This window comes from Gallus gallus, chromosome 1, assembly GCF_016699485.2.
Source record: "Gallus gallus isolate bGalGal1 chromosome 1, bGalGal1.mat.broiler.GRCg7b, whole genome shotgun sequence".
NCBI classification, from domain to species: Eukaryota; Metazoa; Chordata; class Aves; order Galliformes; family Phasianidae; genus Gallus; species Gallus gallus.
In genome coordinates, this window is record NC_052532.1 from 36,033,664 (window position 1) to 36,060,395 (window position 26,732).

At 40.6% G+C, this 26,732-nt stretch overlaps 1 protein-coding gene across 4 annotated transcripts in view; it reads right to left on the minus strand.

Moving 5' to 3' along the window:
- Positions 1–26,732, minus strand: part of PTPRR (protein tyrosine phosphatase, receptor type R) — a 143,660-nt gene that overhangs the window by 1,530 nt on the left and 115,398 nt on the right. For all 4 annotated transcript variants that reach the window (XM_001235187.6, XM_025154299.3, XM_046912446.1 and 1 more), the window contains 5 exons: positions 20,277–20,356; positions 18,072–18,209; positions 11,372–11,482; positions 10,042–10,199; positions 6,283–6,396 (listed from right to left, as the gene is read on the minus strand). In XM_001235187.6, coding sequence (XP_001235188.4) covers positions 6,283–6,396; positions 10,042–10,199; positions 11,372–11,482; positions 18,072–18,209; positions 20,277–20,356 — 601 coding nt within the window. The remainder of the gene's footprint in view (positions 1–6,282; positions 6,397–10,041; positions 10,200–11,371; positions 11,483–18,071; positions 18,210–20,276; positions 20,357–26,732) is intronic.

A 26,732-nucleotide genomic window follows, 5' to 3' on the forward strand; every position in this document is an offset into this window, starting at 1 on the left:
CACTTGGGCATAGAGAGCCAGATACATGGAATCTGCACTGCCACTGATGGAGCAAGGGAGTATTCAGAATCTGGCCTTTCATTTTGTCCTTTGGTATAACTGTAACCTTCTCTGACCCTCAGATTGCCTGTACAGAGAACAGCTCTTCCTGTCCTCTTTCTGACGCCTACAATGCATCCTGTCTGAACAGCAGCCACCTAGGAAATTTTACAGTAGTGACTCATTTCAACACCAGCAATACAAAAGAGCTTAACCTGACCACATAAAGGACTAGTTACAGTCAGATTGTAGTAGACGCCTCCACTTAATACATTCAACTGCTAACAATGCCTTATTTAAGTGGAATCATGAGGATCTAGTCTCACATGTCCAGTGCTAACTGCAGTAGGAAGGGGATGATGTCCTACAGGAGGTAGGTGCAATACTTACTAAGAGCTATATTCAGTTCTGAAATTAAACTGAGCTTCATTCTGAAAGTAGTAGGATCTTTCAGATCTCACTTCTCATCAAGCAAAGGCTGCCAGGGTATTCAAAGCAATGTGATCATCCTTAGGTTACTACGGAGAGGTTGCCTACCTCTGGGGGGATGAGTGAGTAAATGGCCTTAGGGGAAAAAGGATGACATTAAGATGTGTATTGTATTTGGCACAAGCTGAACCTTCACTAAAGCAATGAAATGCAGAGAGGGATTTAGCTCCAGAGTGATGTAGAAGCCAGGCACCTTATAGCAGAAGCTCTGACAGTCTCCCACGTGACCACTTAAGAGGCAGCAGCAACAAAGAGGCGTACTGATATAGAGCCGGGTGAAAAATGGTTAACGATGCCTTGGTAAATATTGTCCATTAGTGTCAGATAAGTTCATCTGCTACCATAAGGTCCTTTTATTTTCCTCAGTGCTACTGGATGGTTAAATGGTTGTAGCAGCAAAAACGATTAAGTTAATACCTACTTCTATAGGAAAGTGACCAGCTGTCTCTGCTCCTCCAGTGTGCTCAGACAACTGTAAAACCCTTTTTAGTGAGCCGCATGTCCATTATGATATGTTGCTTTTAGGAATTAAATCACAAGTCTCCAAATGGCCCCATCCAGTGCAAAAAGCAGCAGCCTCTTTGCTTTGCCAACAAAGACATCCACAAATCCATAACTCTTGGCTGCCTGCTGCCTGCAGCCACTCTCTTCTCTGTGCTCATCTTCAGCCTGGAGATCCAGCAAGAGTCTAAAGGTGACGGGAAGGCTTTGCTCTGGTCCTCTGCACTGCCTGGCCTCCTTCCTTCCTCCTCCTGCTGTGTCCTGCTCGGCCCACACATCCACTTCCCATCCTGCTCTGTACCTCTGCCAGTGCTCCCCCAGGACACACTTTCAGGAGTATGTTTCCCAGCTCCAATCCACTGTGAGAAGGGGTGAAGGAAGGGAAAATGTCCAGGGACCAGGATGTGGCAGGAAGAGGTTAAAACTGCCTTGGCTGCACTAGGCCATTTGTGGAGGTGACCCCTGCATCTACCTCTGTTCAAATGAAGTAACACACAAAATCCCCAGGGCATACATAAGCCTATGTGGGGCTGAGCATTTGCTCCATGCTTTTAAGCAAAACAGCTGTTGTGGTGCTTCCAAACCCTGTATAGGCATAGAAATGCACATCTTTGCTGGCCAAGTCTTGGAGGTTCAGACAACTTGGCTTTGCCTATCACCCATGGGACTCTCCCCGTTGTTCCTGCGAAGGGCTCATATTTAACATCAAGAAATTATCTATCACCCTAAAACATCATTTTGTGCAGAATGCTGCATGAAGGAGTGTTTTTTTTTTCAGGAGGAAATCTGCTCTAAGAGAGAGTTTTCCTCTGCCATATCCCCTGTGCCCAGGAGGGAAAGACTCACAGCTGCAGTACCTCTGGGCCTGCGGCCCTTGTCCTCTGCTAGCCCACACTGACAGCTCTTTCACAAGCTGCTCTCTGCTTCTCTGGGACTCACTGGGCTGGTGCTTGGAAGGAGCAAACCCTGGTGTGCTCAGGACTTGGGGACCGCCATCGTGTCTGCCTGGGCAACCATGGCAGAGGGAAGGCTCTTGTTCAGAACCCTCTGGCTTGCTGTGAGTGCAGCTGGATGTGGTCTGCTCCAGAATGAATGTGATGCAGAGTTTGGAATTCCTTTTTTTTTTAACGTGAGGTGATTAGTCAAAACACTTAAACAATGAATTGACGCACACTGGAAACTCTTTTCATCCTGTCTGAGGAGCCAAAAGCAAAATTATTGGACGTTATTCCAAGAATGTGCCTTTAAGGTTAAAGAATGTGCAGTTTCTCGATATCACAGCAAGCCTTGAAGATGCCTCACATCAAATGTTTCCTGTTTCTGTTACAGAACATAAGAAAATGAACTGGGAAAAAAAAAAAAGAAAAAGCTAAGCAGAGCTGAGTGTCCATCTTTCTATGAAGCCACACAAATCATAGCTGTATCTTTATCCTGGGTCAAGTTTTCGAGTGGATGGAGCACTTCCTCATATTAGCTCAGCACAGACAGTTGCTGAGAGATCCTTTCACCCCTTATCAACAACCTCCTAAGTTATACCGAGCAGCAAAGAACACAACACCTGGGCATTCTGGGAACAGCTCTCTGTCACCTCATTCTCTACTGGAACTCTATTTCAAACTCTGTTTCTAGAAGGTCTACGCAGGCAGTTAATTCATCCATTTTTTTCAGCACAGCTCTTTGCTGCTATCTATAATTTATTTGGGTGCTTGTTTGGTTCTCACAGAGCGCAGTAGGCATTGGGAATGTTTTGGTAAATAACTACCGGCATCATCTGCTCTGCACTGAGAGTCCATCCAACATATTCTCTCTATATTCTGCTCTCCTATTGCTTGATTATCTTGGTAGAAATTAGACCATGGGCCCACATGACAGAAAGGTCACACAAGTGGATACCACCAAATGTGTTCATTCCATCAGCAGGTCTGCACTTGAGTGGTGTAACCCCACGCATGAACAAACTTGGTTGGGAACCTCGTGGAGATGAGGTATCAGGGATGAAAAGATTCAGTGCACACGTCAGGCAAGTTGCTAGCTGTCACATAGACAGCTAAAACCATCATTTTATGTTTAACACTCTATTCTCTTTTGTGAGGGCAATCTGTACAAAGAATAAATTGCAGCCTGCTGATGCCCAGCATCATGAGGATGAGGGCCTCATCTCTGTTCCTGCTCTGCTGCTTTGCTCATGTGGGCCGTGCCAGTAACTGAAGTGTAACACAGTGACGGTCACAGCCAGCTCTGGTAGCTGAGTCCAGAGGGACATTGAGCTCATTTTGTCAGCTTCAAGCCACTTGTAGTGACCTTATCTTACATCCCACCTGCAGTAATCTCATATCAGGACTCTCAGGATAAGCTGGTCTCATGGAGCTTTGCGTGTTACAGTGATACTTGGCTACTTGACGAACCTGTGGTCTGGTTGGGCTGGGAGTGGCTATTGTGTTCTGAGGAGCTGCTAAACTCTGCCTTAGAAAATCTTACCAGAAGCTAACTGCTAGGTGAGTGAGAGCTGTCATGCAGTATGACCAAGTGGAAGAGGGAAAAGAAAAAGAGCTTTTGGTGTAACTGAGTTTTGCCCAGAAAATGCCATCGCAAATTAAAACACAAAAAAACGTACTTTTTGTCTCAGGCAGTGCTTGGGAATATGAAAAACTGAAAAGCCTTCGCCAAGATCTCTGCAGTCAATTTGTATTTTCTGAAACTTGAAAAAATATGGAAATGCACAAATCACTTAACATTTATAACAAGCTCTGTGTCATTGAGATTGCTATGCTGAATGTTATTTATATTTGGGACAGATTTCTATTCTCTTTCCAAGTTTATCATGGCTACTAATACGTATAAGAAAGTTCATTGGCAAGATATACTTAACCAAAACGTGCTGTCAGTAATAATGTTGAAAATATGGAATATTATTTCTGCGGTTGAAATAATGACATAAACACTGACGTAACAGAGCAGAATTTGCTTCTACTTCTCAAGATTGTAGTGAAAGAGCAATGAGAAAAAGGTTATCTTATAATAGAAATACTTAAATGAGGAAGAACACTACAAGCCTTTTTGAAATGAGTAGATAATCAGGATGGAGTTAGAAGTTTGGAGCTGATAATTTAAAACAGAGTAAGCATTTTTTTTTTCCACTCATCTCTTCCATCTTCTCTGTTGCTGTGATTTTTAGGTCAGGAACTCCCCTTGGAGAATTTTACACTTCAAGTGGTTCATGTTGCCCTATAAGGATCACATTACAACCCCCCTGCGATGAAGGCGTGTGGGAGGGTAAGGGCAGAGGAGGTGATGCATAAACACAGTCAGCTATATGGATTCTGGTCCTCGTGCAGATTGTGGCTCCAGTTCAGCATTTCAGAATGCTTCAGAACACAAAAATCCTTAATTGTCCCTTTGACTGAGCTCTTTTTCAGCATTTGCACTCCTTATGGGTTGTTTCCATTTTAAGAAGAAAAGTATGTGAGAAGCAGGTACAGTCTTGCAAGATTATATGACCTGGTCCCTATGGCAGTCATGAGACTTCTCTGTTCTTGGTGCAACCCTGTTTGTTTACTTTATACAAAATCCCCTTTCCCTAAGCAGAATAAGAAAGAAAAGTACAACCAAACGAGCTGTTTGCATGGTACACAATACCCATATCCTCCTCTCCAACACAAATCTCTTTGGCCATGATTTCACAAAACAAAGCATTCTGCAACAATGCTGGCTTGCAGTGTTCCTGCTCCCAAGCCCCACTCCCATGCTGTGAATTCAATCAGGGACTTGATCTAACTTCAGAAAATTCTGCAACATATGCCTTGCTATTTTCTCAAACTGAGGAACTTTGCCAGCCTAACTCAAAAGGAGTTCCAGCACAACGGAGGGAGTATCAGCACCAGATTTGGCAGTCCTAGCTGTATGAAGAAGCTACATGTTGAGTGAGCCTTGATGTCCCTGTCAGTTCGGGTTCAAAGATAATCTCTAGCCTCCAGACTGCCCTGTGTCTGCTGTGACCTAGTGGGGTGCTGCAGACAGCAGAAAGCTTCAGGAGGGAGAGAGAGGAGAGCCAAGAGTCCAGCAACTTCAGTTGCTATCTCAGGAGAATTTCATTCAATAGAGTCTCAGCCAGTTTTACCCAGAAACAATATTCCTTAATCAGGATCTAAATATGAAAGTTACTTTGAATATTCAGCCAATGCTGTCATACCAGTCAGCAAAAGTGATGGCAGCCACTCCATTCATGTAAAGCAGCATTCAGCTGTGAAGTGGTTTTCAAAGTCATTACTGAAGAGTAAACCAGGCTCAGCCTGGCTCCTGCCAATTTAGGACACAAACTGTGAAGAGCAGATGGGTTATAGTTCCTTCCCCCATTCTGTGATATCTAGATGACGTATACACTTCAATAAGCTCTTTGTCCTTCAGAGAATGCCCCATACTGGTGGTAACCCAGTGTTCAGTGTTAGAGCAGTTATAGGCTGGCTTTCAGTCAACAACTGCAATGTATAGTAGTCAGTTCACTGGTCACTGCATGCTCATTTCATCACTGAAACTACTACTGGGGTGCATGCATCATCATGAAATAGTTCAAATACATATCTGAAAAAATTCTAAAAATTACTCTTTCCTCCCCCACCGCCCCCCCTTTTAACTGGATAGGAAGGGAGGATTCTGTGCATCTCCTGTTAAAAATGACTGGAGTACAAACAGCTGTACTAGCTGTGTCCCTTGCCATGGCAGAAGGCAGGTCCATTCTCTAGGTGTTAGTGGTATAACCTACTTGCACAAGAGAAAACAGCAGCAGGAACTCGAGCCCTGAAGGAGTTTGAGTATAAAAGCGAAGGACTCTGTATATGCCTAGAAGGAGTAGAAGAGCCTTCACAAAAGCTTTTTGTGTTGGACTAGTTCAGCTGATGGTGGGATGCAGAAGCAATTTTCCTTACAATCAGCAGAAGGAGAAGCAGATCAGCTGGATCCACAAATCTAGCAGCTATCTGCAATTATTAAGTCTTCCTCTGCGTGTGTTACATTTAGTAATGTGAACATTTAATTTTGGTGCCCATCAGACTTTTCCGAAGACCTTTACTCTTGTATATCTCTCATCCTTTTGTAACAGGTTTCAGCTATAGCATTGGCCACAGAACGCTTTCTGCAAAGATGCAGAAGACATCTGCTGCTTGAGGTTAACCTACAAATGCAGAAGAATTGAACTCATCCAGTGTAAATTTAAATAAATTCACGTCATTTGACTGATGCATGGTTGTATGAACTCACCTGTCCACTCGTAACTGGCAGACAATGCTCAATGCATCTACAACTCCTTCTTCCTTCAACTGCTGACAACCAATGGCAGTGGCAATAAAACACCCAGTTCTTCCTATACCAGCACTGAAAAGAGAGCAAAATTTAATGAGTGAGTGGAGCAAACTGATTGAAGGAATTAATTGGAAAACACTACGCAGACATGAAAACACTAAAAATATGACATGTTAAATGGCTATAATCAACAGGTTCCTAGCAAGGAATCTCATTTTCATAGATAGAAATGAAAGGGTGCGCTCTTCCAGCTGTCAAACTGCTGTGGGCAATTTGTGAAGTTTACACACTTCCCATGTGCACACAAGTTTGCATGGTTCAGGCACTGAGATGGGAAAAAAACCCACCTTAAAGGCATAAGGCAAAGGGACTCTACATTTGATGTCCTCAAGGACAGAGGAGTTCTGTTCTTCCTCTAACTGCAATGGTAAAAGGACCAAGAACTACGCTGATGAAGTTAACATTCTCTCCTATGATTCTGCAGGAGAGAAAAGGATTTGATACCGTAACTCCAGGTTTTACTGATGCCTGCTTGAAAACAGCCATTACAGCCATTATTTTTACTCCTTGAGCCCCCAGCACTTTTGAGAATCTCTCCCTTGACTATTGGCTTAAGGAATGTGGAATTTAATGTGGAATTGATGCAGCTCTTCCCTGCCATACTGCATGGCAGGAAAATATGAGGAAAATAGTTAAAACGTGAATTTGGGTCCAGATCTCCATGCCTGGCTTTAGAGAAAATACTTAGCTAGTTGGTGCCTTGCTTTCTTCATCTCTGCAATAGGTATGAGTGCCACCTGACCCATAAGAGCACTGCAAGTGTTATTTAAATTAAAGCCAGGAAGAATACACTGAGTGTCTTAGATGAAAGCTTGATATATATGAGTGCAAAGTGTTAGCAGACCCACACTCATTTGCTACAGCTGAAACAAATCACAACCTACTCACCACAGAATGAAAGATAGCAGTGCTTTAGGGACTCAAGAGAGAACACATCCCTCTGGAAGTGAGTACTTCCAAGAGGACTCAGCAGTTCAGTATGTGAGGATATCTAAGCCAACCATGAGTGGTTAATGAGAGAAAAATTTGGCAGCATAAGAAAAGATCAAGTGAGCTGAAGTTCCTCAGCTGACAGCCAGTCTTCTTGGGCATCAGTATCTATGAGATGTACCAAAAAGGAGCAGGACAGAGTTTATAAAGAGGGATTTGTAGACATCTGTCTGATGTATAGAGCTAACAAATTTGAACAATTCAGATGTAAGTGAAACTGACTACAGTAAGGGGCTATTTCCTTTTTTTTTTTTTTTTAATTAAGTGCTCTTGGCCAAGTTCTTAATAACTATTACACAAAAGGAGGGTTTTCTAATGCATTTTCCTCCTCAGCTCAGGCACGCAGGTCTTATCTTGTTATACAGCTGTATTTCAGATAGAGCGAGATAAAAATGACACTGTTCTTCACTTGCTTTACGTTTCTTTCCTTGTATATCCAGACAGTTTGGAGAGCTGCTTACTTTGAAGTATTTTCTGGCAAAACATGTGGGAGTATGTTTCTACTTTTCCCTTCTTTTTTATGAATTAAGGTGTAGTAGCTCATTCAATAATGACTGATCAGTCAATTGGGAGTGTAGAATATTGGACTGTTAAACTTTTGGGATTAAGAGATGCAGGCAGAATGCATTTTCTAGAACATATTCATCTACTGAGGAAAGAAAATAAAAAATCTACATTGAAAACAGTGTCAAATTTCTACGCATGACAATTTTATCACTTATTTAAGAAACTCATGCAAGTCTTCCAGAATTACTTTGTCTTCCAGGAAATAGAAAATTGCATTGCGGGACAGATTCTTGGTGAGGTTCACCAAGGTGGCTTCACTGACTAAATAGGGTTAAATTAGTTTCTAATTCTATTTCTTCTAATAATTTTAAGAAAACGTATTCTTTATCTAAAATATATCAAAATATATTTGCTCTCAAAGACCCTTTTTGCCATTAAACTCAAATTTATTTTGATGTACTAGATACATACGCAAAAGACAGATTTTAAGGAGCTATTTGCAGTGCTTATTGCATCCCTTAAATGAATGACATGAAAGAGGAAGTTTATATATCTTTCCAGTGAATACCACTATAAAGACTGTCAAGGACTTAAAACTTTTTCCCTTTGGAAATTCTTTTATTTTTGGAGAATCAGATCTGTTGATTTCAAGGACCACAACAAATGTTTCCTCTTTTTCCATGTGTTTGCAGACCAGGAACTGCTCTGCTAAGATGACTAAAGTCCTCCTCATATTCCAGGTCATGAATGAACTCATCACCGAAGTCTGTAAGACAGCACCCTATGCTGATAGGCTACAAGAAGACACAGAGAAAAAATGATTTTTTTTTTCACTCATGTCATAATTCCAAGTTTTCAGCTCTTTTGTTTCAGATTAAGGATCATGCTTGAACATGTCCTGTAATGATCCACTAGAAATAACTGAGAATTTTGCATTTGTATCTGAAGTCTGAGAAAGTATGCACAAGCTCTGTAAGGCCTGGATGACCTCACCGGCAACTCAGAGTAAAACAGAAGAAACGATGTGACAAGAGAATGTGGTATGAGAGGGTTTATCCATTTTGTTGCCCATTGTGTAGTGAGTGTGGAGATAGTTGTGTTGTTACTGAACTATTTTAATCAAGGATATAGATCCTCAATCATGACTAAATTCCTGTTCATTATTGTAGGCCTTGCTGTCACATGTCTCACACTGGAAAGACACATTGTTCCTCTAAAGACATGACACACTTAGTAGAAAAATGGGAACCTCATTGTCCATGCACAGATCTGTGCATTGTTTAGGAAAACTGCAATTCCTGATGAAAACAGATGGATACAATTTAGGAAAGTTCCTATTCATCACATTCTGGGTTTGCAAAATAAAGTTCAGATCTGGCTTCCATTTCTCAACTCCAAAATATAGAGTTGAAAAGAAGTGGCTCAAGATGAAAAGCTCAGGTTTTGATGGACTTGTAGGAATAAATGGTACTATCCCAACTGTAAAAGACGTATCATATTTGTGAGACAAAGGATGTAAGGAAACACTGAATTAATCTTATTTTCTGTTTTGTTTCACCTACATTTTCCCACCAATATTTAAGTTTAGCCCTACTTCCTACTACTTATATTAGAACATAGGGCAGTGAATCAACACCAAACAATAAAATGGAACGTTCTCAGAATGACTACAAGGACACTGATTGCAAGCTGAGCTCATTATAATTTGTGTTACTAACACTCTTCTCTTGACAACCATCTGCCTTTGTGAAAATGTTCACAAGTTTTAGTACTGGTGTGTTTTGGTCTGCAAATCTGTACCCGATGTCTGTATGTTACATTTCATTCAACCAGTCACGGGGCATTGCGTCTGACTTAGCTACGTAATAATGTAACAAGATAAAAAAGAAAGCAAATCATGAACACAAAAAAAAAGCAAAATCATCTTTCCAGCTGTCCTTTCAAACACAGAATTAATTAGCAGAAATGGAAAATGGTTCAGAAAAGATATGCTAGCAACAAGGGAATTCTATCCAAAACTCAGAAAGGAACGAAAAAGTTAATTAGCATGAAGAGGATCTGGGGAATTTTTCTCTTCCCTAAATATGCTCTTCGTTTAGGAGAAGGACTGTTTGATGTGATTTTCCATGGCAGTTCTTGAAGAAGAAGGCTGCAAATTACCTGCAGTGCACGACGATGGGCCCTCGGGCAGGTGCTTCCAGCCTGTCCTCCTCTACATCCAGCATCAGCTGCAGCAGTGGCTGGGCGCTGTCGGGTGTTTTGTGGTCAGGCCAGGACGTGTACCAGTAGTGTTTCACACTCCGGGACTGACTCCCTTGCTGGAAATAGCATTGAGGTTTTTTATGCACACTTGTGGTCAGCAGTTCTTTTTATTTTTCTCAATGTTATGGTAAAAATGTCAAGAAAGATTTAACAATTTGCTTTTATTGGACTGATGGGATAGAACTGAGGGGAACGGACATGCTTCCAGGGACACAATTGTAAGCAAGGTTTGTGCACTTGAAATCTTGGCTGTTTTTCCAGGTATGTAAGCCCTGCTAAGCCCATCTGACCACAGACTTGCTGACTGTGCTGTCAGTTGGAGTTATCAGAGGCCTGTGTTGGGTCAGCAGTAAGGCAGATTTGGGCTTCGGATCCTCTCTAAATTATCGATTTCTATTACTTGTTAAGGGTGCTACTATAAAAGTCTGATACCAAAATTACAAGAGTATTCAAGCTGAAGGTGCCAAAGAATTGCCCTTCTTCTGTATTAAGTCACCCAGTTTAGTCTCTCCAGCAGAGACTGCTGCTACTTCAACAAGCAAAGAAGGCAAATACAAGCTATAGTAACTTGTATGCTCCCAGTCTGGCAATATGGCTTTGATCCACACCTCACAGCCTGAGCTGAGTCAAATCTCCCCAAATTTCCCATGTTAAGCAAACCTCTCTAGGTCATCACTTATTTATTGTAAAGCTCTATCAGGAGGAGCTGGTGATGGAGTCTCATAGCACGTAAGCATAATATGGGCAGTAATTTAGCATCATGGGAGCATCTGCCTTACTTTGCACACTTAATGTTTAGTCAGAGCCATGAAACTATGAAACTATGAAGTTTTCCTTATGCTTTTAGTTTCTCAAATGGGCTACAGAGGCACTCTACATATAACAAGGACAGCTGATCATTTTTTGACTGATGTTGTGCTAGTTCTTCCATTACCAAGGAGCCCTCTACTTCATCTTGGCAACACTAAAAGGGACTCAAAGCAAATTTAATTCAAGAGAGTGAGATTTGCACTTTTTTTGAAGCTTTTTTTAATTGTCAGAATGATACAAAGCAGCAATATGATGTGTTCCACAGCTTTGGTCTCCATTATACCTTGCAGCTGTGTGCTTCACAGATCAGTTACTTCTCCTGTAAAAATTCATGCTCTTTGAAAAAAAGAGTTTAACTTCATTCAAAATTGAAAACATAGAGCATTAGGAACAATGCTTCTCACTTGCAGATTTTTACCTTTATTGTGAGCTGACGGACAGTATAGTTCTCACATTCTTGCACGCTGTTAACAAGGACTTCAACCTTCCCATAGATTCCTCTTTTTTCCGGCCAATAGAGCACGCACTTCTGGAAAGCAAACATTGGTCTCGTCAAGAAACTGGATTCTGGAGTCACATTAGTTTTTACACAGAATTTCTGTGCCTCAAAAGTACAGATGAATTCAACCAAAGCGTTACTGATGGTAGAAGCATTCCTAAATACGACATCGTGGGCTTCTTAATTAATGACTTAGGCCCAAGTTTCAGGATCTGAGTTTTCAAATATGAATCTCTATCACTGAACGCTTACAACAGCTGTTTTTATTTTTAAAACTCAGTGAGGTTCAATTGAAGGAACTATTTTATATATTCGAAAATTCAGGATGATTTTTTCCTGAAACCTGAAGATTTATTAAGTTTACTCTTTCTAAATGGGATTTTCTCCTGAGTAAGAGGTTTCGAATTTATCCTGTCTTCACAAGGCTTTTTATCTTGTTTATTCTCCTGAGCCATGATAAAACAAAGCATGCAGATGTGCCCCAAGTGCTTACTGAATTCAGCCATACGTGCTAAAGGGTTTTGCCTGAGATGTCTATCACATTACTGTTATACATGGAACAGTCTTTCTACAGTTAGACAAAATTATACTGAGAATTCTTAATGACTCAGTAGTGTTGTGTTATTTCAGTAATGTATCTGACAAGAGTCCCCTGAAAAAATGATGAAATAGTATCTACACAGTGAACATTATTTTTCCCCTGCAATAGTTTATTTTCAGATCAACTGTAACTTCATATTCATTTCCACTGAAGTATCTCTATGCTTGAAAGCAAACATCCCTACCACATTTTTTGAAATAATGCTCATTTGTTAAATTAAAACATAACGTTTAAAGAAAACATTCTCTTTAATATCCGACACAGGTAAAAAAAACAACCAACGCGGAGCGAACAGACCGTCCTACAAGAACAGGAATCCCCCAAATGACTTGTTTGCATTTCCTCAAAAACACTTGCTGAAGGAACAGTAGCTTACACTGCTCAGCAAAATGGTACAATCTCTTGAATGTAATTAATTGCCATAAAACACAGCTTCCAGCAAATTCTGCTAAAAATGAGCCAGAAACACATTCGGTTGTGTTCAAAGTAAATGCCAGGCTTTACCTCCAGGTGTGATCTTTTAGCTGCTGCTGACCCCACCAGCTGATAGAACTGAACGCAAACATCCCTGCTGTATAAATACTTCTCTAAAAATAGACGCCCATTACCTTCAGAGAGCAAGGTGTGTGACAGCCACATTTTCTGAGATAAAGCTGGCCAGTCTGGCTGGTTTCGTTCAAATCAGAGAGTTTCGTTCAAATGGAGAGTTACTCGAACATCTTAAATTCGGTGTCTCCCCAAGGACACCAAGAATGGCAATAAAATACTCAGAAAACTGTATGAAAAAAAGTTCACCAGTTCCACATCACCCCATGTGACACACAGCTGTTATCATCCGTGAGATCTGCAATTCATGCCCCTCCCTGGGAGTGTAGTTTGCAGTGCTAATATGGGAAAAAGTCTAAATACACAATTGTACCCTGACAATCAACAATAGTTCAGTCTACCCCTGAGACTTCTTGATAAATGAAAGTATGCAACGCACACTGAAAAGCCTTCAGGCTGCCCTAAAGTTTTTCTTGACTCCTTCCCAGAACTGTAATTGGCAACTTGTCCTGGGTGGACAATGAAACAAGACTGTCCATTAAAATAACTTTCGTTTAACAGCCCATCTGCATTTAGTGAGATACAATGGATTATTTTTAACACAGTCTCCATGCAGCTTTTTAAAGTTCTGTTTGTTACTGCTTTAACAAATACCTTGAAAATAGAGCTGGGACCACATAGGTAAGACAGCTACGTGGGGATATTTACATTTTTGAAGGTTTATTTTAATAAAGGGATAAAGGTGAAGGTGGGAGGGATAAATATATCAGATAGGCAGAAAATAATATAGAAAATCCCAGGAGCATAAGGAAAAAAAATTGCCTCAAGCTATTACTTGAACCTAAAAGGAAATTCCACTGGTCCCAGGTCAGTATATTTTAGACCTGACCAAAAGCCAAACACAGTGGTTAAGAAGGCTGTTCCCTAATTTCATGTCTGAGGTCAGTAAAAGCTCACTGCCCACTGTATATACCTGAACAATGGAAGAATCCACTTGTTCTTATCATCAGATAGTCCCCAGTTTTTTTTTGGCTGGTCCTGTTCCTTGCTGTTCTCTCAGGCATCCTAGCATTCCTTTAAGCACATTCATCCATCACATCACTTTCTAAATAGGTCACAGATTTTGTGAGCTTGGGGTTGAATTCTCTGTGCAGTCAGCAAACACATAAGAGCTATGAGCAAGATATTTTAAAAGATGCTTAAGCTAGAAAATCATATCCTCAGCCAACTTGCACGCCAGCAAAAAGCTGGGACTCTTCTTTCTTCCTGCAGAAAATCTCACCTTCCAACCATCTTTCAAATTCCCCCTCAGGACGTGATTGCACTGAGTAGCAATCTGCTGGTACTCTCAGCTAATGATTATTTATTTCTGACCTGGTGCCTGACCCTGGCACATTCCCTGGCCAGAACAGGAAGTTCATACAACAAACAGCATCTCACATGACTTTTAATTTATTTTGGTCTTTTTCCTGCCCTCTGTGACAGGGCTGTAGGCTTAGGTTCTCTTCATCCCCCGTTCAGCCCCCTTGCATCCCAGCCGCGTTGGGTGCTGAGCTTCACGTATCAGCTCTAGAGGGGCACCTCTGTGACTGAATGGGACCTGGCTCTGCCTCATATCAGGACTGGCACCTGCTATTTGCCACTGTCAGCCTGTGATCAGGAGCATGGGATTTTGAACTTGTCAGAAATTGATTCTGTTGCAGTCTGGTTCCCCCAGACAGCTCTGCTGAATGGAGAAAAGATTGCTCAGCTGATGGATTATTTACTTGCTTTACTTTCTCTGGATTTGAACTCTCTGGGCAAAATCGGTTTAACAATTCTCAGACATTTGTGAAGGTGCATTTCCTTCAGCTTCAATTCTTACCATGCTTATTTTTCCTTAAAGCTCTGCCAAGAAATTTATACATTAACAACTTCAATCACCACACAAACACACAACACTAATGAATAATTAGAGGAAAGCTTCAGTTCCAGAATCCCTTTTTACTCCTGCCCTCTATTTACTGCCAGCAACTCAAGGATGAGAGGTATACTTTAGGGGGGATTGCAGGATTTGCATTTATATACAAAAATCTTCAGTGTTAGGACCTAACCTTCTTAAGATTTTCCAAAACCTGAGACATCTCAATGGTGCCAATACTCAACTTATGACTGATCTTTAAAGATGCTTATGTGAACTCTGCAAAAAGTACGATTTCTGAATTCCAAAATCTATTTTGTTATGCGTAGATAAGAGTGCGTATAGGCCAAGGGAAAAATGCTGCAGAAACAGTGATACGAGCTTTAAATAATGAGTTAACAAGATTGTCCTAGATAATTACTGACAACAAGATTTCCGTAATATGAGTAGAATAAACATGCATTGTTTAATGCATCTCTCAGTACTAGTCCTTTATTCTTGCAGAATGCTGAAAAGTACTTTTTATTTATGCTTCCCAAAATATGTTTCCTGATTTACAAGTATTGTTGCTAGAATGTTTAAAAGTAAACAAGATGCATATCAACTGTGGGACACATAGCATGACTGTGGTTCCATTGCTCTGTTGTCTTGAATAAACAATCAGTAATATATGAAATTCACATATGTCTTGTTGATAAAACTTTGTAAGAACATATCTCAACATATTACTAGAGGATTAGAGGTGGCAATCTTTTGTGGGTCATTTAGCTCATTCATTAAGAGGTTGAATTGTCCTCTGGAGGTTACTATTGCTCTTTCCAGTTCTGGTGCCCTCAACACAAGAAGGACATGGAGCTGTTGGAGCAGGTTTAGAGGAGGGCCATGAGGATGATCAGAGGGCTGGAGCACCTCCCCTATGAGGACAGGCTGAGAGCACTGGGGCTCTTCAGCCTGGAGAAGAGAAGGCTCTGAGGAGGGCATATAGTGGCCTTCCAGTATCTGAAGGGGGCCTACAGGAAAGCTGCAGAGGAACTTTCTATAAGGGCCTGTAGTGACAGGATGAGGGGAAGTGGCTTTCAAGTGGAAGAGGGTAGGTTTAGACTAGATATCAGGAAGAAATTCTTTACTGTGAGTATGGTGAGACTGGAACAGCTTGCCCGGAGAGGTTGTGGATGCCCCCACCTTGGGAGCATTCAAGGCCAGGCTAGATGGGGTTGTGAGCAACCTGGTCTAGAGGGAGGTGTCCCTGCCTTTAGCAGGGGGGTTGGAATTTTGACTAGATGGCCTTTAAGGGTCCCTTCTAATGCAAACAATTCTATGATTCCTTTGCTGTGCACTCTCCTTGCACAGGCAGATTTCCAGTCTGTTCATACACTGTGTAGACTTGAGTAAAAGTTTCACAGAGTCTGTTTAAAATGCTACAGACATCGTTTATTTAGTATTATTTTTGCTTACAAATCAATTTCCATTTTTTTTCATGAGTTCAAAATGAAAAAGAATCCAAACAATAATTTTGAGCTCCATGTTTCCTCACACAGCTAAAATATAATAAATATTTTGCTTAACACTCTACCTTCAAATTATATTTTCATCCATTTTACATAAAAATTTTATTGCAGTGAGTCTTAACCATTTTTCATCTCAAAAAGGAACTAACTCTTTTGGAATCTGTGTTTATATATAATTTCACACAATTCCCCTTTCTATGGCAAATTCATAACCTTGGTATATTCAACTAGGGCATTAATGTTCCAATAATTATATTTATGCTAAGGACATAACTTTATTGATGAGCTTACTGTTTTTCTTGTATGTTTTGTTTCATTTGAGAGCTCCCTCTTCGTACATTAGTTAGTACATTCTAGTACATTATAGCTGAAAGGGATGTTGAATGATGCATCAACTGAGGAATGGGTCCTATACCCATGAGCCTGTTCTGGGGCTTTGTTTGTACAAGGCTATACGTGGAAAAGCACATGAACATGCTTTCAAGTATGAAGGCATTTGTATGTGTGAATATTACAAATACACCTTCCTGAAAATGAGAGGAATACAGCAGACAGCAGAAAAAAATAATAATAAAGAAGTGCTATTATGTTAATTAACTTTTGTTCTTGCCCTCTCCATAGGCAGCTAATACTTTAACAGCTAAATTAATGTGGTTGCGCTTAATGGTTAGCCAAGATGTTTTCTTTTCAATAGCAAATCAAGGCCTCAGGATGAACGCACTAACAGTGGGAGAGTTCCTAAGGTTTCTAGACAGGGCAGGACAGCTTGTGCAAACACAGTCTCTCTGTATAGCCTGGGAACTACTTGAGATTCCACCCCCCTTTCTATTAGGAGGAAACGACCACTGGCAGGCCACAACAATGCGGATAAACACCAGAGCTGAGGGACTGCGTAACTCAGGTAAACACAGGGCTTCCTGACACGTTGGAAATCACTGAGCATTTCTTTCAAGTCATTCTTCTTACCCAGTGTCAGATGTGAGTGTTTAAACAGTCAGCATTTCCTCAGTGAAATACTTATTCTTTTGAGCAGTTACGCTGGGGTAAGTTTCCTACATTTTCAGAAGTCATCCTTTTAATGTAGGCTTCTGGGAACTAGTATGAAAAGTCTAGTTCAAAACTGCACCTGCTTTGGAAATAAATCTCTGGATATTTTCCAGTACCAATCTGTGTTTTATATATACCTTTCTTAAAATCACCTGGATTTAAAGCCACTTCATGTTAGAAGGACAAAGTCATTGTGACAAAGAGTCAAACGGCGGCCAAATGCAGAAGGAAGGAACAGTACATCAACCAAGCCCACCTTCAAACCAAGCAGTGAGTTTGTGCCATGGAAATGCACACACAGTCTTGGTCCCCTGATCACTGAGACTGGGAACTTTGTCTGAAAAAAATCAGTCTCTCTGCCATCACGCTCAACTGAATTTGAAGTGCAGCGTGGTGAGTAAGGTAGGGGCAACATGGCGCTTGTGCTTACCTGAAAACATGCTGAAACATGGTAGAAACACCTACCTGGAGTAGGGAAGAGCTACTTCATCTATCAGTTTGGACACAAGAAAGAAGGAGAACTCTTTTACACCTGTCTCTCTTCTGTCCACAAGCCCTGTAAATCATTGGCATGTGGGAGACCAAACCATATTTCTGGGATGATTTGTAGTATGTGGAACTGATTAAAAAACTGTTATTATAGCAAAGAGTAAACTTCAACCATGCCAGGAAACCTCTAACCGTAATACTACCCATTTGTACATCTATTCTTTACATAACAGAAAGTAATTAGCAAGAAGTCCAGAGGTGGCCAACAAGTAAACAAGGTGTTTCTTAATAACGTATGAACCAGATTTTAAAAAAAGTAATTTTTGATATATTTTTTTTAATGTCTCTTCTGATGGCTACACAATTGCAACTGGAGGGTTTGAGAACACTGACATTGTTTTTCACATTGCCCATTACCAGAGTATTTGAGAGCTGATTATCTGCTGGTTTTCTTTCAAATCTGCTAAGGTTCATTCTACAGCATGCAGCAACATTGCAAACATTTCTTGGTTTGGCTAGTTGTCATACCTCATTTTTTTCTTTCAGCTTTGTGATCATAACAATGACAGGGCTGTCCTCTTGCCAAACCATCTGCCAGAAGTCATTCACAGTATTAATCATGGGTCCCTGCGTTGCAATGAATGCCTTCTCTTTACCTCCATATCCCTGGTTTAGAAACAGGCACAAAAACATTTACTTAAAATTCATGTTTGTCAGTCAAAGTCACAGGTGAATATCCTAAGCAGAAAGAAGAATCTGGAATTAAAAAGAAAAAAAGTTATTTGAGCTGAAAGCAGAGTAACCGTAGAGCAGATCAGAAATTTTTCAGTAGAACAGTTTTTCCTCTGGGAACTACCAATTCAATGAACTGAAGTGATCGTAAGCATACATCAATCCCTCTCAAACTTCCCTGCTTACTTGGCTTCTTCTAGCTTACTCTTTTCTGCAAGGTATTGGAAGTTTCTATCGTCCAGCGGTACTTCAGTGCATGATTTATACTGCTGCAGTGTTTGCAGGGTAGTTTACAGTCAAGATGCCATTTAAAAAAAAGGAGAAAAATAAAACTGTTTTCTCTGAGGCAAAGACTATTCACTGCATCTTTGCTAAGGAAGAAATACCTTTATGAGACCTTACAGGAGGAACAGCATCATGCAGGGAGTGCTGAGACACACAAAGACAGGCTGGGTAAACAGTGGAGAACCAGAAGGGAAGGAAAGGCAGGAAGAAATAGGAAAAAACAAGAGTGCTTTTTCAGGTGAAAAGGAGAGCTTGTGAGTTTAGGCAGTGGCAGAATGCCCAACAGCAATGCAGATTAAGAGCAGTCTGAAGAGAATGAATGGAGAACTGCTTGAGGTGGTACAGGGCCCTCTAACCACAGGTATTCCTTTTGGGTGGCTTTCTCCCTGCTCACACTCTTCTGCACTGTTATCCACTGTATGGAACAATGGGATAGATCCTCAACTGGTATAAACAGTTCTCCCTCTACCGACCAATTTGCCTGAATGTAGTTTGTCAAAGACAGGTGTGTCAGGACCCCAGCCAGACTCATGATTTCATTTCTTTGCTGGGTTGGATTTTTTCTGCAATTGCTCACACTTCTACCAGTGACAGCAGCAGAGCAGAAGAAATCATGGTATTTTGGCTTGTAGGGTGATGGCACAAAGGACAGGGATATCTCAGAGGACTAAAAGCACAGCCTGGCTGATGGATGAGTTGTGCTGTTACCCTTCAGAGACAATTGCACTGCTTACTTACAAGGTGATGTCCTTCATACAAAACTCTGAAAGCACAGGATGTAAAATGAAGCACAGTAAGAGGGGTAGTAGATGTGTAAATATATATTCATATACTGTTATTTAATTAAGCAGCATTATTGTTGAGCTCAGAGGCCATCATTTCAGTTGCAGTAGTACGTTTATTCCAGCTGAGGATCTCTAATTTGATTTTCCATGTAAGGGATTATAGTCCTAAGACATTACTGAAGTGGTTTCTTAGTATTGTCTGCAGCATCCAGTGTGCTACATGAAAGCTCTGTGTGTGTGTCATTGAGGATTATTACATAGCCAACACTTAAAAATAATACGAAACAGTGTTTGTGCTGGTAAAGTGTTTGCATCATGCAACCATTCAATACGGGGTATAAACAGGTGAATAATGTGCATCTTGTTGCACATACGGATATTTAATACATCTGCTTATGATTCTTTTCACAAACTTTTACAATGTTTGTTTAATTAATTCATGATTTCAGGAATATGAATTGCTAGAGTATGAAAAAGCCATGATCACTGAATTTGTCTGTAGATAACATGACTGCAATGAGCAATCACACAGCTTATATTGCTGTTGACTCCAATCTTTTCTTTATCGAAATATTGATATTTCTGTCTCTTAAAAGGTAGCACTCTTTTCCTTCCTATAAGGCAGTAAGACAACATAAAACAGTAAATATTGAAGTAAACAGGAACAGTAATGCATGTATTTCTTAATATTTTTAAATGTATTTGATAATTCTTTTCTTATTGCAACTATTTTAGCACATTGATGGCTATGTGGTTTTTGGTACACACAGCTCATGAAACTATTTCTGTCACAGCAATGTAGACAAAAAGATTAGGATTTATCAATGAAGATGGATAGGAATAGAGTGAGAGATACCTTGGCAAAAATGGCTATTCCGGTGGAAAATCAAATACTGTCCCAAAAGCACAGGAATAGTGTACGTTTACTTACCCTAATGTAGTTAGCATTTATGTAGGTACTCAAGGAGTCAGATGGATTTTTTGGTTTCAAATACACTCTGCTTAGAGGATCTAAGAGCACAAGGAAGATGGAAATTGAAAAGAAAACCCATAATTAGAAGATTTCTATAAAGAATCAAAGACTCGTTGAAGAAAATAATCTATGGTTATTTGGGGTTGCCAAAAGCACTAAAGCATTATGTATGAAATTTTTTCCACTGCAAAGACTCATCACGTGAAACTAAGGAATACCTACAGTGCTCGATGCTCAGCTGTGTAGAAGTATCTCACCAAGCTGCGGACATCAAAGCAATGCTGTCAGGTCCAGACAATGCTCAAGCATGGTCTAATCTGCCTAATCTGCCTGTGCTGAGTATCCACCTGACCTGCCTAGACTATCTCTGAAACTTGCCATACATCTTTGCAGGATGCTAGATAAATATACCAAGTCCTTTGGATTCAGTTTAGATACCTCTGCAGGAAGCTGTACTGTTTCAATGACTACTTGGATTTAATTTAAGAAGAGCCTCCTCTGTGTGGAGTGAAATCAGCCATGTGGTTTTTACATCAATGTAATGTTCACTAAAAGGGGCTGGACTGTGTGATCCCTATCCTTCCCTTCAGTCCTGTGTTCTCCTTTGACAGTTTGGGAACGTTTGTGTGTAATAGAATAATGGAGAAAAAAATATAGGAACATTTTCCTTTACCATCTTCTTCCTTTCATTGTCTTGGATGACCTAGAATGGAATGAGGTGCAATTCTGTTATCTACAGAGCTGGGGGTTACTAAATTCCACCTGCAAACACATTTTTTGTTTGCTCATTTCTGATGATGTGATTCTCCATGTACTGAACTTTCACAATTAAGGCTAGTAAATTCACAATCAGAAAGAGAAAAGGAGGGGAGTGAGATGTCTACGTTGTAGTATAGGGCCACACTTTGGCTTTCTGGCTTTTTTCTCATCTTTTCTCAAAGAATACTCTGCTGTTAATAAAATTATATCAAAATATTTCTCTACTGAAAAATATTCTTCCAGCAGTTTGCTTAAATAATTAAGTAGAATCATCAGCTTTCTATTGGTTTGGAAATAGTCTCTGGAAAGCTCCTTTGCAATGCAATTTAGACAAATATTCAAAGATTCTTACATGGGTGCTGAACTGGAGGGTGGTAAGAAAACACTACCTGTGCTACAGCAAAACCTGATATTTTCAGGTTTTGAATTTCTTTTGTGACTTTTCACCCTATTCTTATGAAAAGACAAAGTTTTGCAAATCAAAGGAAGAGAAGGGTGATCCCAAACATACTTATGTCATTGTCTCCCTAGAGGTGAAAGGAACTTCTTGGAAAGGGAGCGGACCCATTTCAGGACCCAGGCCTGTGTTATGAATGTATATTTCATAAAATGGGCAAATGAATGAATGCCTTTTAATTCAGAGTCTGTGCATGGAAGTCTTGTCCTTTGTATTAAAAGCACAACATGAAGACTTAGCTTTATTTTCTCCGTTAACAATCTGAAGGCAGGAAATCTCTCATTCCTTTTCAGTACAGAGTGATTATTAGCCACTTCCACAAGTGCCTCAGGCTATGTGGCCTTGAGAAAACATTCATTTCCTCTAGTTCACACAGTGCCTCCAATTCTGATGTAGCTTGACCCCTACCTTAAAAAACCTCTTCCAAGCAGACTTGACATCCAGTTTAACCATACCTTGGGATAAATTCCTCCAATACTGAGGAGCAGCTAAATTAGTTGCAGAATTTATGAGACTCTTCCAATTCCAATCAGATAAGAAAAAGCTGTTTTAGAATAGCAATCTTTTAAAATTAACAGTCTTGATCACTTCTGAAATAGAAAATTGCTGTACACTTAGCTCAGAAATGAGGAACATCTGAGCACTGCTCAAGATCCAGAGCCATTGCGCAGTCACTGCACACAAATGGAAGCAATTAGCTTACTCCTGAATGACAACTACCTTGGAGGTAATCATCTTTTCCTCAAGGATGGCAAAGCCTGAGAGTCTGAAGCTACAGAAGAAAGGCACAGACGGTGGCTGCAAGGCTGAATTCATCAACATTTGTGAAACATCTCAAAATGCAGCAAGGCTGTTAAACACTTTTAATTGCTGATAAAAAATGCCAGCTACAGTAATGACCGAGGCAGTTACTGCTGTTTTCTTCCATGCATCTAGGAAGTCTGGAACAGTTCTCCCATTAATGCATTGGTTAATGCAGAAGAGGCTTCCTTTAACTCCATCTTTAACAAATTAATAGTGGTATGAATTTACCAGGCTGGAAGGAGTTAATAATCTGTAGCTTACCTCCATGAGACTAGCCCATACAGGGATCTTATCATAGCATGGGTGGCACTGCCAGACATCTTCCCCTATGCTGTCAACACTGGAGTTTCATCCACTGCACGAATATTGCTTTGTCATGAAGACCCCCAGCTTCACCCCATTGCACAAGCTCTATCCTACTTGAGTTTGTTTTTTTTCTTCTTTGATTTAGACTGATTCCATGTGCTAAATTCTTTAGAGCATGAGTATGTTTGTTTTTGTAGTATTTCCAAGATAAGTCACTTGTTTGTCTCAGATCAGTCCTAGTTGCCTCACTGACAGTTGGACTGAAACAGCGTAAGAAGGGTTGTCCCTATGGCATTTCTCTTTCTTGGGCAGGAAAAGAAGCTGAATATGTTTTGGGGGCAGACTGCTGTCCCACTTGCAGCCCAAAACAGTCATACAACTTTTAGATATTAAAACATTTTGAAATTCACTCCCGTTTTGCTTGGTTTTGTTTGCAGTCTCTAAATCAAATATGAGTACCAGTATTCTTTGATAAAGATTATAACACAGGACAGAGAAGAATCCAGACTGTATCCCCAATCTATGCCAGGTAGGGAATAGGCTATTAAACTTGCAAATAACATAACTGCTTCAAAACACTTCATGTACACTGTACCTGTAAACTACAATGAATGTTTTAATTTTGTCTGAATCATGTCCCAGTACTTCCATTATAGTCCAGGATTTCCCAAATCTACCCGATTTATGATGGTGAGTGCTTCTGCATTTTAAAACTTGCTTCAGCAATACAAAATAATTTCATTGATGCAATGGGAATTTTTCTTAACTTCTAAAAATAACGTTTGCCTAATACCCACTATGCAACCCAACATTAATTAATCAGTTATAACACTGGCTATTGACAAATATAGTAGTTATGGTAGTGGTGTCTACAACTAGGGCACATTCGGCCAAATCACATGAAAATTCAGAAATTCTTTGATGAATACACATTGAATTTGCCTAAGAACAAACTTTTTTTTTTTTTTCATTCTGCTGTGCAAATATGATTTTTATCTTTCATCTCTGGCTGCCTGTTGGGAATCCTGTTGCCTTCACTAGGGAGCAGGACTGGAGCAAATAAGACACCAGGGAACTCAAAAATTCTCAGCATCAAGAGAATGGTTTCCTAGCATCTGTCTATAAGCTTGTGTAAGACAGTGCCTTGATCATATGATTTAGATTTAAGTTTCCCCTTGTCTTTAAATGGAGTGTCACAGCCAGTTTTAGCGCAAGAAACTCAACAACAGCTTGTGTATTTGGGACCTGACCTACCAGGTGCTTTGCATCTTCATGTTACTGTCAGTCTACTCTTCTGCAGTGGCTGCTTTCATGCAGGCTCTTGCCTTCAGTGTTCTTTTTAGGAAAAAAATAAGGAGTGATGTCCAGGTATCTTGGATGTGTGTCACATACAGATACCCACTGAACAGCGTTAAGCCACTTGTTCCTCTGTGAGCTAAAGCCCACACCTGCTCTGAAGCACCACAGCAATTCTACTTCTAGTTTAAGGTGAAGAAGTGGAGTAGAAAGGGGAAAAAACACTGATGTTTGAAGCTGATTGCATAATGTGAGGATAAGTGGCAGGGGCTGCAGGAGACAGCTGTTGAAGGTGTGAAATAAGATGGCAAAGAGGGAGCACTGGGGCTTGTTTTCTACTACAGGGATGTAACTGTGATGGAGTCTGGGGTAGGACCAGCAACAGAAGAGGCTAGAATGCTGTAAGGGGATGGCAGGGGCATGTAGTTGAAGATATGGAGAGGGCTTTCACAGGACCAGTGCGTAGCATCTCAGTCAAGGGGAAGGATAAAGAAACAGTGACCTCAAGGAGCAGTCTAGCCACTTGCCTTGTCCCCTCACTAGGTGTATTAGCATATTATTATAAAGCAAAACTCAAAACTTACAGAGGAATTCTAGCATTTGTATGTGAATGTTGGCTATGCTACACTGCAAACAAAAAACCTTGCATAGTAATGCAGTGTTTCCTGCAGTTTGGAGTTCTCCATATATAACTGATTTCAGCAGGCAGTCATTTTACTCAGGCTGGTGCCTGCCTGGGTAGTATCTACTAACACTAACCTGCCCCCATGCTCCCTGTGACAGAATTATCTGTGGTGAAGTTATCTCTTAGAAAATGAGAACATCCTCCCCAGTGCAGAGGGTGGAGCAGGCAGGATGGGGCATTTTTAGAGATAATCCATCAATTCCAACGTCACTTGTTACCACAGGTGACACGCCAGTGCTGGGAATGGAAAAGCTGACATGGGTGCACTAAGCAGTAGGTTGATATCATCTGAGCAGGAAACCAGAAGGACCGCTCTATTTAACGATGCTGATTGTTTCCAAGCCCTTTTGGACTGGGTGTGGGTGTGTGAGTATTTATTATGAGCGCGCGCCTCGATCCTCAAAATACCTTCTTTGAACAAGCTTGGTGCTAATACACACCAGACCTTTTGATTTCTGCCAAGGAGGGTTACAAAGCGCCTGTCAAGGAGTAGCTGTGGTGCACATCGGCAGTGAGCTTTGACTGAAAATGTGTCTTGGAGTCAGCTGTGCACACTGACTGGCTGGAAGTGAGAACATGAAGGCATTCTGACTCTCAAAACTCATAAGCATCAGCAGAGGCCCAGCTGTTGTGACCCAATTCAAAACACATGCAGCAGTGAAGCAGGCCTTCCTGCACTCACAAGGTGCTCCTGAAGGTGAACCTGGTGCTATAGGTACTGTAGGAAGGGAGATATCCTTCTAAAAATGTTGCTCGTCAGGTAAAGGCAGGCTTGGGTAATATTCTGGCTATATGCAGTTGACAGCAAGATCCTGCTTTTGTCAAAGGGGTCAGGATTTCAGCCTCTATGCCCCTGTTGACACTGGGCCAAACTGTTGGGGCTACTTAGTTTTCTGATTCCTTGGTAACTGATAACTCGCATTCAATTGCTTTCATCTATTTAATTCCCTTCAACATTCCTCTGTTTTACTCAGCCGCTTATAGCTATTCGTTGAGATAGGTGAACTGACCCTGAAGTCAATGGGAAGTTTGCTGGTGGCTGAAAGGAAACAAGGACTCCACAGAATGCATTTTTTTCCCCAACTATGTATCGCATTTCTGAGGTTAATCTAGCAGCTGAAGGCCATCATTTCTCATCATTTGACTGCAAGGTCTTTGGATGTTGTGATCAAATTACAGTGCATTCAGGCTCACTGGGAGAAATCTTGTCATTCAAAGTATGTGAATTTGCATGACTGACATGTATCATAGTCCTACAAGAACATTATAGAAATTATTAGAAAGCAGTTTCCTAGTTGGTAGGACATGCTGCAATTTAAAAAAGTATTCTTCATTCCAAATCCAAGCAAAAAGTTGTGTTTATATTTTGCTGTGGGAACATCCCCCAACATTTACAATCACTGAACTTTTCCATTTTGACACTGTCAAAATATCACAGAAGCACAACAATTCATGTCTAAATTTACTGCAATATTAAAAGTTCCACAACCTACTTTGAAACTGAACACAAAACAAAATGATTAATAAAGGAATATCTCAGCATCCCTCCCCAAAATGGTATAAAAATAGTTGAATTTCAGAGAAATCTGTATTTTGAAGGAAAACTATTCCACTGAAAAGTTTTCAATCACCTCTAATTATAACAAACCAATTGTTACTATGACAGAAATAAATAATGTGGGCTGATGAGAATACAGAAGCAGTATAGCAAAGCAGTAGCAAGTTTACAGCAACAATGAAGAAGCACTGAGTTCTTACTCATGTAAATGTATTTCCACAAAGCCATGCAGTGCATGGAGAAGAAAAATAATTAAAACAAAATGAAGTGGACTTATAAAGATGGAAGTCCATCGTGAGAAAGGATAGGATACAATTTCTCTTTAAGTCTGGGCCACTTAATGTTAGACACAATATCTACTAGCTTGACCCAGCTAGAGAGAATTCAGTGATGGGCTGCACTCTTCTCGATGGTGCGGGCTTTGATACAGGCAACAGCCTTGGTCCTCTCACTCTCCAGATCAGGGGAGCTACTGTGAGGCATGGCATATCCATCTCAACCCATTTGCCTGAGCTGTCCTCCAGAGAAAACCAGCATATACCTAGGCTG